This window comes from Peromyscus leucopus, chromosome 7, assembly GCF_004664715.2.
Source record: "Peromyscus leucopus breed LL Stock chromosome 7, UCI_PerLeu_2.1, whole genome shotgun sequence".
Lineage (NCBI taxonomy): Eukaryota > Metazoa > Chordata > Mammalia > Rodentia > Cricetidae > Peromyscus > Peromyscus leucopus.
The window spans coordinates 29,250,181-29,265,454 of record NC_051069.1 but is presented as its reverse complement, the minus strand read 5'-3'; the positions used below and the strand labels follow the sequence as shown (position 1 = coordinate 29,265,454).

The following is a 15,274-nucleotide window of genomic DNA, read 5'->3' as shown; positions in this document are numbered from 1 at the left end:
CTCCTATGCAACAGCTTTCCCATCTGTCCCTCCCTGCTCCCAGAGACACCCACACCTCCCCTGCAACCTCCTGCATCCCAGGAAAGAGCAAGAGTGTGCTGGCCCAAGGCCAAGATGGGAGTGCACATGTAATTACGTCCCAGTCCTGCGGACAGAGGCCGAACGCCACAGTGGGTGAGCATCTCTTGCCCGGCACCCCCACCCACAGCACACTGGCTTGGCATGCAAAGCCAGACACATGCCTTCCCCTTGAGGAAAACTGTAACTTACAGGATTCCCAGCAGAGCTTGGTCTGGCCCTCTTCGTTAAGACCTCATTAAGGAACCTCCAACCTGCCCTAGATGAGGTTTCCAGGATGCTGGAGCAACCAAAAGGGTCACACGCCATCTGAGACCATTTGCGACTTTTACAGTTATAAAACAAAGATAAATATGTTCAGATAAATTAACAGCACGCACATTGAGGGGGTGAAGTAATGGGTATTTAGAACTGGGTAGAATTAATTAGGGAAGGCTTTATAGAAGGCCTTCAGGGTTGCTGTTTTGTTTGTTGTAGTTCTGGAGATCAAGCTCAAGGCCTAACTCTACCACTGAACTGTATCCCCCAAACCCAAGCAGTTGATTTGGTCTCGTTTTTTGGTCCAAGGGATCAAACCCCGAGGCTTCCATCCTATCAGAGAACTGATTGGTTGGTTGGTTGGTTGGTTGGTTGGTTGGTTGGTTGTTTTGTTTGTTTGTTTGTTTTCTGAAGCTAAGGACCATTCCATCCTATCAGAGAACTGATTGGTTGGTTGGTTGGTTGGTTGGTTGGTTGGTTGGTTGGTTGTTTTGTTTGTTTGTTTGTTTTCTGAAGCTAAGGACCAAGCCCAGGGCCTTGCGCTTGCTAGGCAAGCGCTCTACCACTGAGCTAAATCCCCAACCCCGGTTGGTTGTTTTTTTAAGACAGGGTCTTACTCTGTAACCCAGACTGGCTTCAAATTTACAATCCTCCTGCCTCTGCCTCCCAAGTGCTGGGATTACAGGTGTGCACCACCACACCAGACAAAACTCAAGTTTTGAGTAGAATTTACAAGTGGACAGAGAAAAGGAGGAACATCCTATAGTTTCTTAGTACTTGTTAAAAGTGTAAGTTTGGCTGTAAGACCATCTGGGTTCAAAGCCCTACACAGTCACTTATTAGCTTTGCATCCCAGCAGAACACTGACCCCTCTGGGCAATAAGGTCCTTCACCTATAAACTAGAAGTAATAGTTACAGCTTCGTGGTGCGATTATGGAAATTAACTAGGATAATATATATAAAGCCCATAAACCAGTGCTTGGTCTCTCAAAGGACTTAATAGCAGCAGCTTTGGGGGGGGGTGTTAGGCCTTTTCCTGGGCTAGCTTTGAACTGGCTATATCACTAAGGATGACCTTGAACTTCTCATCTCATGGTATTACACATATATAAGTTTATGTGGTCGAATCCAGGGCTTTGTGCATGCTAGGTAAACACTCCAACTGAACTGCACCCCAGCATGAGTGTTTTCATTACATTTGTTTATTTGTTGTGTGTGGTCACACCCTGGTCTCAGCACCTGGATAGAAGGGAGAGAGCCTAAGTTGCCAAATTATTTCTCTCCTTACACCACATGGAACCTAGGGTTGGAACTCAGGTTGCCAGGCTCAGTGGCGATCACCTATACCAGATGAGCCCTCAAGTGTTGTTTCTGTAATGCTTTTTGTTAACATATACAATTATACACAGCAATGGATTAATTAGGATATTCTCATCATGCAGCTAACGTATTCTGATCACACTCCCCTAGTCCCCCCATCACCCTCTCTCATCACTTCTGCTGACCACCGTCTTCTTCCCCAGCAGCCCCTCTTCTACTCTTTCCCCCTCTTTTGGTAACCCAATGAGTTTCCTTAGAGTGGCTAACAGGAGGTCATTTACAGGAGTATAACACCTTATCAGCAGCCACACTGCTGGATAAAATGTTAATAAGATAGGATCTTGCTATGCAGCCCAGGCTGGTCTCAAACGAGCAATCCTCCTGCCTCAACCTTCTGGGTGCTGGGATTATAGGGGCACTATGCTCAGCTAGTTCTGTTGTGGGTTTTGTTGTTGTTGTTGTTGCTTCTTTTCTTTGTTTGTTGTTCATTTGGTTGGTTGGTTGGTTTCTTGAGACAGGGTTTTTCTGTGTAGTAGCCCTTGTTGTCCTGGAACTCCCTCTGTAGACCAGGCTAGCCTCAGAGGCACATGCCACCACCCGACCTAATTGTGTTTATTAAAAAAAAAAAAAAAAAAAAAAACAGCACTCCTGGCCAGTCAGGGCTACCTAGTTAGACCCTGTCTCAAAATAAAATTATTGCACTTATTTTGTAATCCTAGATGGGTCAGAGGACAACTTGGGGGGGGGGGAGTCTCTTCTTTGACCATGTGAGTCCTGGGGCTCAAACTCAGGTAGTCAGTCTTGGAAGCAAGCACGTTTACCCACTGGGCCATCTGTCCAGCCCTAGTCCTGTTTCTTAAGAGCAGAATAGGAGCAAGGTAGTTGGTGGGAGGGATCAGAGAAGCGCGAGGGTGGTGATCATGGAAAGAGGCTATAGACAGACAGCTTTACAGCCTCCTGGACCACGTGCAAGATGCTCTAGTTATCTCACAGCAGAGATGTGATCAAATGCGAGCATTGATGCACCCAAGTGTGGGACCTGCCCCGTGGAAAAGGGTGTAGCTGCAAAGGCGGAAGCTTGGGGGAAAAGGCCGTCGCAGAGTGTCCAGGGTCCAGGTTGGGTCAAAGTCTGAAGATCATGCCTCCAACCGTGACCGCCCTCAATGCCAGTGGCTCCTGCTCCCGCCTCCTTCTGTCATCACTGCTGGGGACAGGACGGTGAGAGGCTTGTCCGTACTCCCCACCAATTGGCAACAAATTCCTATTTTGTGGGTGGCCTAGGGTACGACCCACACATGCATCTCGGACGCGATCCCCATGTGGCTGTGGTCGTGTGTGCGGTACGCGTGTCCATGTGGGGATGCGCATGCCAGGAGGCACAGAAGCAGCCCACAGATGAGTAACAGCGCACACTGCTGCCTCTCCGAGTATTTTTAAACGCTAAAAATACTGGCTAAAAATAGCCTGCAAGCTCCAAACAAGATACTTTCTCTCGGCAGATTCCTGCGCTTCCCTGTTAGGTGAGGGGGCGGAGCATCAGGAAAAAAAAAAACCCTCTCCCTAGACCCCTCTGCCTTGAAGCATTGCCCACGTGGAGGCCAGAGACCACCCCCACACAAGACCACCCCCCAACACACAAGAAGAGCGTCTTCCTCTCGTCCTCTTATAAAAGTTAAATTTGAGATTCTAGAAGAGATGGAGTTGGGTAATAGGTTAGGAAGGTCCAGAAATGGTTCTTTCCTGGAGCCAAAAGGGCCAGTGACCTATTGTACCTTATAAAATGAGCACCGCCTCTCTTGATAATGGGCTAGGCTAGGTCTAGAGGAGGAGCGGAGCTCAGCCCCGGAGGCGTTTGGAAACCTTTCCAGCCCGGCCTCCTCGACCCCCTGCAGACTGGGCGTCACGAAGACCCAGGTTCCCCACATGGTGGACCAAAGTGTGCGCCTATGCATTTTGCCCTGAAAAAATAGTGAGCTGTCGCTAGGGTCTCAAAAGGGTCTGCAACCCCCAAGTTCACCACTGTCTGCTGCCTGGGCGGAGGCGCTCCAAGCTGACTGACACTTGATCTTAAGGGGGCGTCCCCCAAAGACCCCAAAGATTGTCTGTGGCGTCCAACCCCGAAGCCGGCCGGGGAGAGCGCGCCCCCGCTTTGCCCCGGGAGGGTTCCCGTGTCTCCGTGGTCCGGAGGTCAGCGGCTTTGGGCCGGCCCGGGCGACCTCGCCGGAGTCCGCGTGCCGGCTCGCGGGGCGGGGCGGAGGCGGGGTGGGGCGTGGTCCCGGGCCCGGCCCCGCCCCGCCCCGCCCCGGCGCTGACGTCGCGCGGCTGGAGGCTCGGCGGGTCAGCCAGTCCGCCGGAGCGCGAGCGCTGGGCCCGGTCGGTTGGCTGCGCGCGGTGGGGAGGTTGAGGCGGAGGAGCGCGCGCTGGGCCCTGCAGTAGCGGTTACTGCCCCCCGCGTCACCGACGGGGTCCTGTGGGATCTCCGCTGGCTTCGGTGTCCGGGTTGTGGCACGGCGCGGGGACTCCCCCGTAACCCTTTGGTCAGCCGCGTCGGTGTCGGGGCATAGCCCGCCGCCCGCTCCGCAACATGCGTACCTCCTACACCGTGACCCTGCCCGAGGAACCCCCCGCCGCCCCCTTTCCCGCCCTCGCCAAGGAGCTGCGGCCGCGCTCCCCTCTGTCCCCGTCCCTGCTGCTCTCCACCTTCGTGGGGCTTCTGCTCAACAAAGCCAAGGTACGCGGGCCCCTTTCTGGGACCTCCCACGCTGAAGGTCTGGGGGTCCTGCTTGCTCCCGGGATCGACCCCAGCCCGCCACGAGTCTCTGAACCCCAGGACGTTCTTTCCCAGCTCTTTCCCCCCCCTTTTTTTTTTCCCCGAGGGTCTCCTGGCAAGGGATGTCCCCTTTCCCTGGAAATCGCAAGCTTGCTCCAGACTCCTCCCCCTCTTGATATCCAAGCCCCTAAGGTCCCCTAGCCCCCCTCCCTGGGTGACCCGGGCACCTGGTGGCTCTTGGCCTCTTAATTCCAGTCACCTATCAAGACAGGTGCAGGCGAGAGTAACCTTGACTAGGGCTGGTGTGTGACTAGAGAGAGGGAACAGACATCACGCTGGACTCGGGGGGTGACTCCTCCAAGGCCAAACTCCAACAAGGAAGGTGTCTCAAAGGGGTGCCTCCCCTTCTCTGTTCCCAAATAGGCTCTCTCCCGGGGGGGTCAGTTGCCAGGGTGCTTTGACCCTGTGAAGGGCAGAGGTTGTAGACAGGTGAGAAAATGAACCCTGCTCTTCCGGGTCCTCTTCAGCGGCGTGGAGTGGGCAGTGCATTCCTTGACTGAAGCAGCTCGTGGAGTGATGCCCGGGGCTAAGGCTGGGCACTGTCCCTTTGGGAAGGAGAGAAGGGGCCTGAGCTTGACAGGTCTTATGTAACAGGCACCAGCTCCCGTGTTGGCAGTACGTGCCCTGCCCCGTGCCAGGGCTACCCCGGGCTCCTTGGCTGCAGCCAGGACACATGGCTGACCCTCACCATGCAGATAAAGCAAGGCTGCCCCTCAGCTGGGGCATCTAGTGTGAAGTCACAATCTCAGTCCACCTTTCTTACAGGCCGGTCCCCAGATGCCAACCCGCATTGCCCAGTGACAGGCTGTTTGAGCCCCTGCCCCTGGCCTGGCCGAGGAGTGCTGTTTACTATGGAAGCGGCATCTGCTCTCTAGAACAGGGCTCGCTACTGAGTCAAGGCGAGGTTTGCCGATGACTGAGTGTCAGGAAGCGCCGGGGCCAAACTTTCTCAACTCTGCACCTGAGTGCCAGCTGGAACCACTTCCTTGTGCGGCCGCCGCCGCCGTGAGAGGCTGGCTGTGCAGGGTGTCTGTCCCCCTTTTCAGTCGTAGCCTCTTCCCCTGCCAGCCCTGAGGTAGGATTGTTTGCCCTGTGAGAAAGGTCACTCCTGGGACATTTTGTTCCTCTCTGGAATGGGAAGTGCTGACTTTCCCTGGAGCTCCTGATTTCCTATTCATGGTAGAAGAATATCGGGGCCTGGCTTAGAGCAGCCCTGCTCCCCCATCCACTCCCACCCCCAAGCCCTGGAAGCCCCCCACCTTCTACCCAGAGCACTCAGAAGCTGGCCAGGGGAGTCAGGCATGGTGGTGAAGGCCTGTAACCTCATCACTTGGGAGGCGGAGGCCGGAGGATAGCTTTGAATTTAAGACCCATCTGGTCTACGTAGTGAATTTCAGACCTGCCAGCACTCTATAGTGAGACCCTGTGTCTAAGAAAGGAAAAAAGAACTTGCCAAGTGTTTGGGAGGGTTCAGGAAATTTTAGATAAAAACATGAGTTCCCGCACTAAAAAAAAAAAAGAAAATCGGAGGGTCCTAATGGTGATTTGGGGGAGTCTCTCTCCTCTTCCCACCCCCAAGCCAGTAGAAGCATTGGGGCCCCGAACACTAACTATGGGGGATGAAATGCGCTTCCCACCTTCCAGCTGCCCAGTGAGCCTGACAGCGGGAGGGGCCGGGGGCTGGGGACCCCAGTCTCCCTTTCCCTACCCTCCCTAGTGCAGGGATAAGTGCCTCAGCTGAGAGCCCGCCTTGGTGGATGTGGACATGGTCACCAGCGGTAGGATGCTTTGCGTCTCTACAGCCTGTTTAGACCGATGTCGTCTCAGGCACCGGGGGTAAGGACTAGCCAAGAGCTACCAAAAACAGGTGTGAGTGGGCATCGTGTGTGGGCACCCCTGGGGGGTGCCTCCAGGCGGGCAGCGTGGAGACTGCAGCAGTGCTTTCCTGTTGGGCTGGGGAAGAGGGGGGTCTTTTACCACGTTATCCAAAGCTCCGATAGGATCTTTGTCCACGGGGACTGTCGCTGTGGCAGCCCCCTTACAGGGCCCACCACGGTCGTCAGCCAGGCGGGATTCCCATTTTGCCACTACCAAGGCTTGAACCCAGGGGACCTTATGAGCCTAGCCAAGCCCGGTCAACCACGACCCCCTGTGGTGGGGTTCACGTTTCCATTTGGGGTCCCGTGTGGTTAGCACTCCAGGCCAGGGCAGTGGAGCATGCTCCACCCTACCTCCTGCCAGCTGACGGTTTAGACCAGGTCTCTGCTGAGTGTGCTCCCTTTCTACCTGCTAGAGTTGGACCTGACCACTGACCAGGGGAGGGATCCTCTTACTCGTGGGATGGGCCTGGCACTTCTTGAGAAAAGCCCTCCCTCCCTCGGCCTGCCCTTCCCTCCCCCCCTTCAAGCTGACAGTCTCCTGGGCTTTGAGCCGCTGACAGCCTCCGAGGCTGTCAGCACACAGCAGGAGTAATTTTAGCTGAGTTATTTCAGGCTCCTGTTCTGATCAGGGTTGAGCTGGCCCCACGCATGCCCCAGCCAGGGTTGCTCCAGAGTTGCCTGCTCCGAGGCCTCTTCCTAAGAGAGGGGGTGGCAGACTCATCCACCGACTCATCCCCTGACTCTTTAACCCTTTGAGCCTGAAGGTTTCCTGATTCCCAGGAGGTGTGCCCAGGGTTAGCTAAGAGGCCTTGACAAATGACGCCCAGAGTCTGCAATCTCGCACCTGTCCTCCTCCGGCCCTCTCACCAGCCTCCACAGTAGAGACCAGAGTGGCACCTTCACCAGGTGCTTCCTCAGCCTGGCGGCACATGCTGTGTGTGGCAAGTGTTTCCAGCCAGTGGCCAGTTGGGATGTTGAAACCTGAGGCGGGTGGGGAGGATCCTCCCGCCTTGGCTCAGCCCTTAGAAGCTGAGTTCAGCTGGAAGGAATTCCACCTGTCTCTGGCAGCCCAGAATGGCAGGCAGCTTGAGTTTTTCCCTGCGGAGATCGAAACTCAATTAGAGTGGCTTGTCATTTAACCTTTCTCAACTGCCTTAAAGTGCCGATTATGACAGTCCCTTTATATATTGAACGTCTAGTGCAAATATAGGTCACATGAAATCGTACCTGGATTCAGGAAATGAAACCTCTTTTTGTTGTTTCATATAGATCAGACTAGCCTTTGGGTTCACCTATGTGTGTAGCTGAGGTTGACCTTGAGTTTCTAATCCTCCTGCCTCCACTTACCAAGGGCTGAGATTGCAACCATTCCTCACCATGCCTGACCTGGACTTTCAATTTCTTACAGCAAGAAATTTATATTCCTGGATTTATGAATCCCTACCCTCTAGTTCTAATACCTAGTCTCCACTGTAGCAGAGAAAGAATAAAGATAGAGAAGTCAGATGGAGTAGCTCATGCCTGTAATCCCATCACTCATGAGACTGAGGCAGGAGGATTGCCACAAGATCACTAGGCTACCCAGTGAGACCATAAAAAAGCAAAGCCCTAAAGAATAGTTTGTGTGTTGAAAATAGGCATTCCTCCATCCTCTTTTCTCCAAGACTCATAGACCAAGGTTGGAAAGAGACACTCTGCTGGGCTGTGGTGGCACACACCTTTAATCCCAGCACTCAGGAGGCAGAGGCAGGAAGATCTCTGTGAGTTCGAGGCCAGCCTGGTCTACAGAGGGAGATCCAGGACAGCCAGGGCTCCCCAGAGAACCCTGTCTCGGTGAAGACAAAGGGCGCTGCAGTGGTGAGGGTGGGTGTTGACTGACGGCAAGCACAGACCAGGCTCTGCGCCTCCTCATAAGTCACGTGTTCTTTGCTTACAGAATTCAAAGAGTGCCCAGGGTCTGGCCGGTCTTCGAAACCTTGGGAACACGGTAAGTTCCTCCCAACTCATGTCTTCCCACGAGAGTAGAGGCTCTCCTGACCTGGATAATCCAATAGAGTCCCCTCCTGGCTCCAGCTAACTTCCTGTCCTAGAGGGCGATCAGTACCTGCCCTTCCTGGCTGGTGTTTCAGTGAATTGCTGGGCTCTGTCTCACCCGCCCCCAGCAGGAAGCGCTGCTAGAAGGAAGCTGCCCTTGTCACAGCCTGCTGCTCTCCTGGACCTTCCTCGGGGTTCCCATCCTTTCCCACTCTCCTCTGACCACTGTGCCCACACCCTTTTGTACACCTCACTAGGAAATAACCAATTATACGGCCTTTCCCCGGGGTGGGGACGTGCCTCACTCCTCCTGCCCTTACTCAGGAAAGGGGGACCTGGCCCTGTGAGGGAGTTCATTTCTGGGGGGATGAAACAGAGAGCCTCTGGTTGCAAGCAGTAGAGGTGCCGGGTCAGGGTCTTACCTCCATCACTGCGATAGATAGGCAGCTTTCTGTCCCTAGGACAGATCCATGAGCTAAATCGACTTCAAGTGACAGTACGTTTATTGGGCTGTTTTCGTCATGGCTGACTTACTGGCTCTGTCACTTTGGGCTTGTGACAAGACAGGACATGTGCAGCAAACAAAACCGTTCACCTCCAGGCCAGGGTGCAAAAGACAGAGAGGGAAGAGACTGGGGTCCTTCAGGCCTCTTCAGGGGGACGCCCCAGTACCTGAAGGCCCCCCACTGGGCCCTGTCTCTTCAAGTTGCCGCCACCTCCCAATACAGTGCCGCCGTTAGCTGGGACCCCATGGCTTGTGCGCACATCCCCTAACTGCCCAGACTGTCTCTTTCAGTGCTTCATGAACTCAATTCTTCAGTGCCTGAGCAACACCCGCGAGCTGAGAGATTACTGCCTTCAACGGCTGTACATGCGGGACCTCGGTCACACCAGCAGCTCGCACACAGCCCTCATGGAAGGTAAGGAGCCCCGGGTGGGCGTGGCCCTGCTCCGTTCCCTGCTCTGTTCGGATCTGCCAGGCCGGGCTGATAGTTGTGTTTTGGGTACACTCCACCCCTCTATTGTTCTTTCTTTGCCTGTTGTTCACTGGGATTCATTCCAGAATCTGTTGTTTGAGACACAGCCTTGCTATGTAACCCTGGTTGGACCCAAGCTCGTGATTCTCCTGCCTCAACCTCCCGAGTGTTGGGATCACAGGTGTACAGCACCATGCCCGACTCCAGTTTTGTGGTTCCATCTTGTTTGTTCATTGGTCGGTTGATCTGTGGGTTGGTTGGATGGTTGTCTTGTTTTTGAGACAGAGTCTCAGGTAGCTCAAGCTGCCCGTGAACGCCTGATCTTCCTACCTGAACTTGGGATCACAGGTGTACACTACCACACCTCGCTCGAGGTTTCATAGATATAATCACACCTGAGGCTGGAGAGCTGCTCACGGTTAAGAGTCCTTACTGCTCTTGGGAAGGACCAGAGTTTGGTTCCTAAAACCCAAGTCAGCCAACTTACAACAACCTGTAACTCTGGTTGAGAGGATCCAGCCCCCTCTTCTGGGCTCCTTGGGCACTCACAAGCATGCATGCATACCCACACAATTTAAAATAAAATCGCTTTTTTAAAGAGAAAATAGCTCACCTGTCCTCCACCCTCTCTCTCTCTCTGATTGTTCCTTCCAACAGAGTTTGCAAAACTAATCCAGACCATATGGACGTCATCCCCCAATGATGTGGTGAGCCCATCTGAGTTCAAGACCCAGATTCAGAGATACGCACCACGCTTCGTTGGCTATAAGTAAGGGCCTCGAACGCATGTCTGCCTGTCCTCCCCAAGGGGGCGGTGGTACAAGCAGGGTGCTGGTAGATGCCGCTCACTCACTTTCTCTGGGTTCAGTCAGCAGGATGCTCAGGAGTTCCTTCGCTTCCTCCTGGATGGGCTCCACAATGAGGTGAACCGGGTGACAGTGAGACCCAAGCCCAGCCCTGAGAACCTGGATCACCTCCCGTAAGTAAGAGGAAAGCTGCTGTGAAGTGAGGTCTGGGGACGTGAGATTTGTACCTACTTTGAGAGTAATGCCCTGGGGAGAGTCAGCTGTGCTTTGCTGTGGTTTTTAAAACACGACCTTTTTATTTCGGTGATGGTGGTGTGGGTGTCTGTGTTAGTGAGGATTGTACCTAGGGCCTTGTTCATGAGGGCAAGCACTCTGCCACTAAGTTACATCCTCTAGATGGCTTTTGAAGATTAAAAGGTTGAAGCCAGGCATGGTGGTACACACCTGTAATCCTAGATTTCAAAAGGCTGAGGTAGGAAGGATTATGAATTTGAGAGCAGCCTGGGCTAATCCTGTCTCAAGAAAAACATCATAGCTTGGGAGGTACAGCTCAGTGGGTCGTGTGAAGAACTGAGCAGGGCCCGAGATTGCATGCCCAGCACCACAGCAAAGATACAGATACATAAAGATTGTAGTTGATAGCCCCTGACGCCGACTGGGGTTTGAGCTCTGACCCAGCCGTCTTCCTGTCTGTGGTTCCCAGTGATGATGAGAAGGGGCGACAGATGTGGAGGAAGTATCTAGAGAGGGAAGACAGTCGGATTGGGGGTAAGTACACAACAAGAAATACCTGCCTCTGCTCTTCCCTGCTTTTGCTTGAGAAGCCCTGAGCATCGATCATTTTCCCAGGGAACCCCACGTCTGCCTGGGGCTCTCAAAACTAAGGCAAGAGGTGGGGGGGGTGGAGACAAGTAGTCAGTATGGTCAGCACGCCCTGGCTTTCTCTTCCCCAGATCTCTTCGTTGGGCAGCTAAAGAGTTCCCTGACATGCACCGACTGTGGCTATTGCTCTACGGTCTTCGATCCCTTCTGGGACCTCTCGTTGCCCATTGCAAAGGTATGCCCCGCCACAGCCACAGCCCGCCACAGCCCCAGCCCCGCCACAGCCCCAGCCCCGCCACAGCCCAGCGGCAGCTTCCCTCTCGGGCTCGGCAAGGCTGTGGACAGCTGACCTGGACTGTTTTTTTTCTCCAGAGAGGTTATCCTGAGGTGACATTAATGGATTGCATGAGGCTCTTCACCAAAGAGGATGTGCTGGATGGGGATGAAAAGCCAGTAAGTACTCCTCAGTGACAGAGACGCCATCCGCAGTGCCCGGCTGGGGAAGGGCCCCTCGGCTCTCCACTGCCAAGGGCCACAGATCTCTCTAACCCCTTTTGTCTCTCTTCAGACATGCTGCCGCTGCCGAGCCAGAAAACGATGTATAAAGAAGTTCTCTGTGCAGAGATTCCCAAAGATCTTGGTGCTCCGTATCCTTGACCTCCACGGTTGGGACCTGACTTTTTGGGGTGACTAATGACAAGAGACCCAAAGGGGAGGGGAGCCGAGTGGGGGGAAAGTGTAGACTTCTTTGTTAGCCTTCCTGCTTCCCGAGAAGAACCACTTCTCCAAGGACTCTGCTCCAGTGTTTTGTTCTTGACTCACGGCAATCACAGACCTGAAGCGGTTCTCAGAATCCAGGATACGAACCAGCAAGCTCACAACATTTGTGAATTTTCCACTAAGAGACCTGGACTTGAGAGAATTTGCTTCAGAAAACACCAGTGAGTATACCTGAGCAGGAGGGAAGACCGAAGATGAGAGGCAGCAGAGAGGCAGCAGGAAGCTAGTGAATTAGGAAGAGGTAGGAAGTCAGAGCCGGTGAGATAGGATCAGCAGGTAAAGGCACTGACGGCCTGAGATGGATCCCCAAAGCCCACACAGAAGGAGAATTGACTACTGGCTCCTTCGAGTTTCTCTCTGACCTACACACACCCACAATGAGTACTAAAATTAAATTTTAACTTCTTTTTAAGTAGAAACTATGGTTTCTTTAAGGGGAAAAAAAAGAATAGGGAAATAAAAGGGAGGAACATGGGGCCAGGAATGCCTCCAGGGCTTGACACCTGTCTCCTCCTCAGACCATGCTGTTTACAACCTTTATGCTGTGTCCAATCACTCCGGAACCACCATGGGAGGCCATTATACAGCCTACTGCCGAAGTCCAGTGACAGGCGAATGGCACACTTTCAATGACTCCAGGTGAGAGACGGCGTTCGTTCAGACAGGGCTCCTAGTAGCAAACCCCTCATAAGGCTTCCGTCTTGAATGGACAGAAAGTCCAGATCAACAGCTACACCATACACACAAGTCTGTGCTGCCCTTTCTGGGGCTGTCAAAAATGGGCACAGTGGCTTACAGCTGTAACCAAACATCTGAGAGGTGAAGGCAAGAGGTCAGGAGTTCAAGGTCATCCTCAGCTACATAGCAAGTTTGAAGTCATTTTAGGCTATGTGAGATCCTGTCTCAAAAAAAAGGGGGGGAGCTGAAGACAACTGAGTGGTTCAGAGCTCTTACAGCTATTGTTGCGGAGAAGAGTCCATTGCCATTGGCCGCCATGGGCACCTGCACTCTGTGCAAGTACCCACACATGTACCACATACGCATAATTTTAAAAAAACCCTCAAAGGACAGAGGCAGAGCTTAGGTTGGCATAGAAAAGTTCCAAGGCACTTGCTCGACCTCAGCCACTCGGCTCTGTGTCGCTGTGGCCTTCCTGGACAGGCTCTGACTTCTCCATGATCTCTTCCACAGTGTCACACCTATGTCCTCCAGCCAAGTGCGCACCAGCGACGCCTACTTGCTCTTCTATGAACTGGCCAGTCCACCCTCCCGTATGTAGCATTGAGGAGCTACAGCCCTTTCCTCTTCCCTGTGGCGGCCCCACGTCCTAAGTTTTTTAAAAATTCAGAAAAAAAAAAAAAAAACACCACAAAAAAAACAACAACAAAATCCTGACAAGTAAGAGAAAAATAAAGTGAAATAAAGCTGTCGAGCGGAAGTTGATACGGCCTGGTCGGGGTCTGGAGCAAGGAGCCAGGTGCCGAGCCACGGCCAGTCAGGGAAGACCACTGACGGATGCAGAGACGGAGTCAGCCCTGTTCCTCAGCTCCTCGGCTTCTCTTGTTTGCATTTTTAAGCTTGTGGTTTTTTTCCTGTGTGTAATAAAAAACAGCGGTCTGTGGGGAGAAGATCCTCAGTCCACCTGCTGCCCTCTCCTGCCCCACACCTTCTGGGAGGACAGCACCCTCTGGAGCCTGCTGGGAGCATCACAGCTGGATGGAGCGAGGGAGGACCGTGCAGGAGTCCCCCCCTGGACGGAGTCCCCCCCTGGACCTGCTCACCAGCCCAGACAGGAAACACCCATGAGCCAAGAGCCCTCTTAACGCTGCTAAGTCCAGGGGTACGGATGAGGGGACATCTTTGAAAAGAGCTGGTTTGGGTTTTCAAAAGCCCAACTTTTTTTAAAAAAAAAAAATTAACTGTGACAAACATGTTCCGACTGGAGATGCCGTCCATCCGTCCTTCACATCTCTTCCACAGCTGGGACATTGGGCTAGCCCTCGTTTTTGTTGGGGTTTGTTTATTTTTTTTCTTTTTCTTTTCTTTTCTTTTTTTTTTTTTTAACTTCTCCAAATATAACTTCCCTAACCCTAGCCCCCTGTGGTGGTAGGTGAGTGTCGGCCAGGCCCAAGCGTAGTCACAGTAGACCTGGGATCTAAATAAGTTTTCTGTTTCGAAGTTGTTTTTCTTTTCTTTCTTTCTTTCTTCCTTTCTTTCTTTCTTTCTTTCTTTCTTTTCTTTTCTTTTCTTTTTTTTTTTTTATGTTTTGGATGGAATCTAGTTGCCTCCAAGAATTGTGCCTTATAGCATTTGGGGACCAGGGGGTGACTTCCCCTTCCTGAGATATCCCTCCGCCGGTTCTCTTTATCCCAGGGCCATGTTCAAAGCCTCTTGGGGAAATGGGGTGCTGCCCTTAGCCCCTGGTTTATTGCACGTGGCCGTGAGGTGAAGAGGGAGTGGGTAAAGGGTCTCTTCAGCTAGTGTATCAAGTTCTTCCTGCGGTCCTCTCACCCACCCCCCAGTCCCCAGCTGTCTGAAGGACAGCACCGGCCCCTCGTCCCCAGAGCTTCACCTTTAATTTATTCTCTTCTTAATGCCCCATCCCCCAAGCTTCCCACCATCTGTCCCTTTCTCAGAGTCTCCTGGACAAAGGCCCTCTGGACTGAGCTTCTCAGGGACACCCATGCCACCTCTACCTACCCCACCTGGCAGTCGCCTTTGGTCCCACCCTGGGAGCTTGAGCCTGGATGTCTGGTGATGTCTTGTATGGTTCTTTCCCATGGATTTGATTTGGCCCTCATTAGGCAAAAACTCCATGCTGTCCCACGAGCCAAGCTGTTCAGCACTAAGGCATTTTGCACACCCCCACAGGTGGGCCTGGCTTACGCCCTCATAACCTGGAGTGCTTGAGTGTTCCCAGGATGAGGCATCCTAGAGAGACACCCTGAGTTTACCTGGCCTGATACCCTTCTCTAGGGAAGACCTGTGAAGCTGAGCCCCAGGGCGGGTGTACACTTGCTTACCATGTAAGCAAGAGGAGGATGTCTAATGTACAGTGGAGCCTTGTACAGAATAAATAGTAGCTTTGAGAAAGACGCTGCTGGTGTGACAGTCTTGATTTGGGAGGGGCTTAGATCTGGGAAGTGCCCCCAGCATCGCGAGGGCCTCAGTTCCTTGCTTCTGCCAGTCTGCCAGCACTGCCTTCTAGAAACTCACCACCTGTTACTTCAACTTTTCAATATTTTTATCTTGGTTTTTTTTGAGACAGGGTTTCTCTGTATAACCCTGGCCATCCTGGAATTTGCTCTGTAGACCAGGCTGGCCTCCAACTCAGAGATTCGCCTGCTTCTGCCTCCTGAGTGCTGGGATCAAAGGCGTGCAACCCCCTTGCCTGGCATTCAATTCTTTTTTTGTTGTTGTTCTTTAAGTTTAAATAGTATTTATTTCAGATGTCATATTCTACATCTGGATTCCCAGACTGAGTTCGT

The 15,274-nt window shown here is 52.9% G+C and overlaps 1 protein-coding gene across 4 annotated transcripts in view; it reads left to right on the top strand.

Moving 5' to 3' along the window:
* Positions 1 to 14,882, top strand: part of Usp2 (ubiquitin specific peptidase 2) — a 28,770-nt gene extending 13,888 nt beyond the window's left edge. For 2 of the 4 annotated variants that reach the window (XM_028866324.2, XM_028866325.2), the window contains exons 3-13: positions 8,304 to 8,354; positions 9,198 to 9,321; positions 10,036 to 10,147; positions 10,247 to 10,357; positions 10,888 to 10,952; positions 11,138 to 11,241; positions 11,379 to 11,459; positions 11,575 to 11,653; positions 11,840 to 11,947; positions 12,305 to 12,425; positions 12,978 to 14,882. In XM_028866324.2, coding sequence (XP_028722157.1) covers positions 8,304 to 8,354; positions 9,198 to 9,321; positions 10,036 to 10,147; positions 10,247 to 10,357; positions 10,888 to 10,952; positions 11,138 to 11,241; positions 11,379 to 11,459; positions 11,575 to 11,653; positions 11,840 to 11,947; positions 12,305 to 12,425; positions 12,978 to 13,065 — 1,044 coding nt within the window. In that variant the 3' untranslated portion in view covers positions 13,066 to 14,882. Of the gene's footprint in view, positions 1 to 4,006; positions 4,389 to 4,413; positions 6,324 to 8,303; positions 8,355 to 9,197; positions 9,322 to 10,035; positions 10,148 to 10,246; positions 10,358 to 10,887; positions 10,953 to 11,137; positions 11,242 to 11,378; positions 11,460 to 11,574; positions 11,654 to 11,839; positions 11,948 to 12,304; positions 12,426 to 12,977 lie in introns of those variants that run through there. The other 2 variants (XM_028866326.2, XM_037207574.1) reach the window with 2 other exon arrangements.
* The last annotated feature ends 392 nt before the right edge of the window (positions 14,883 to 15,274 follow it).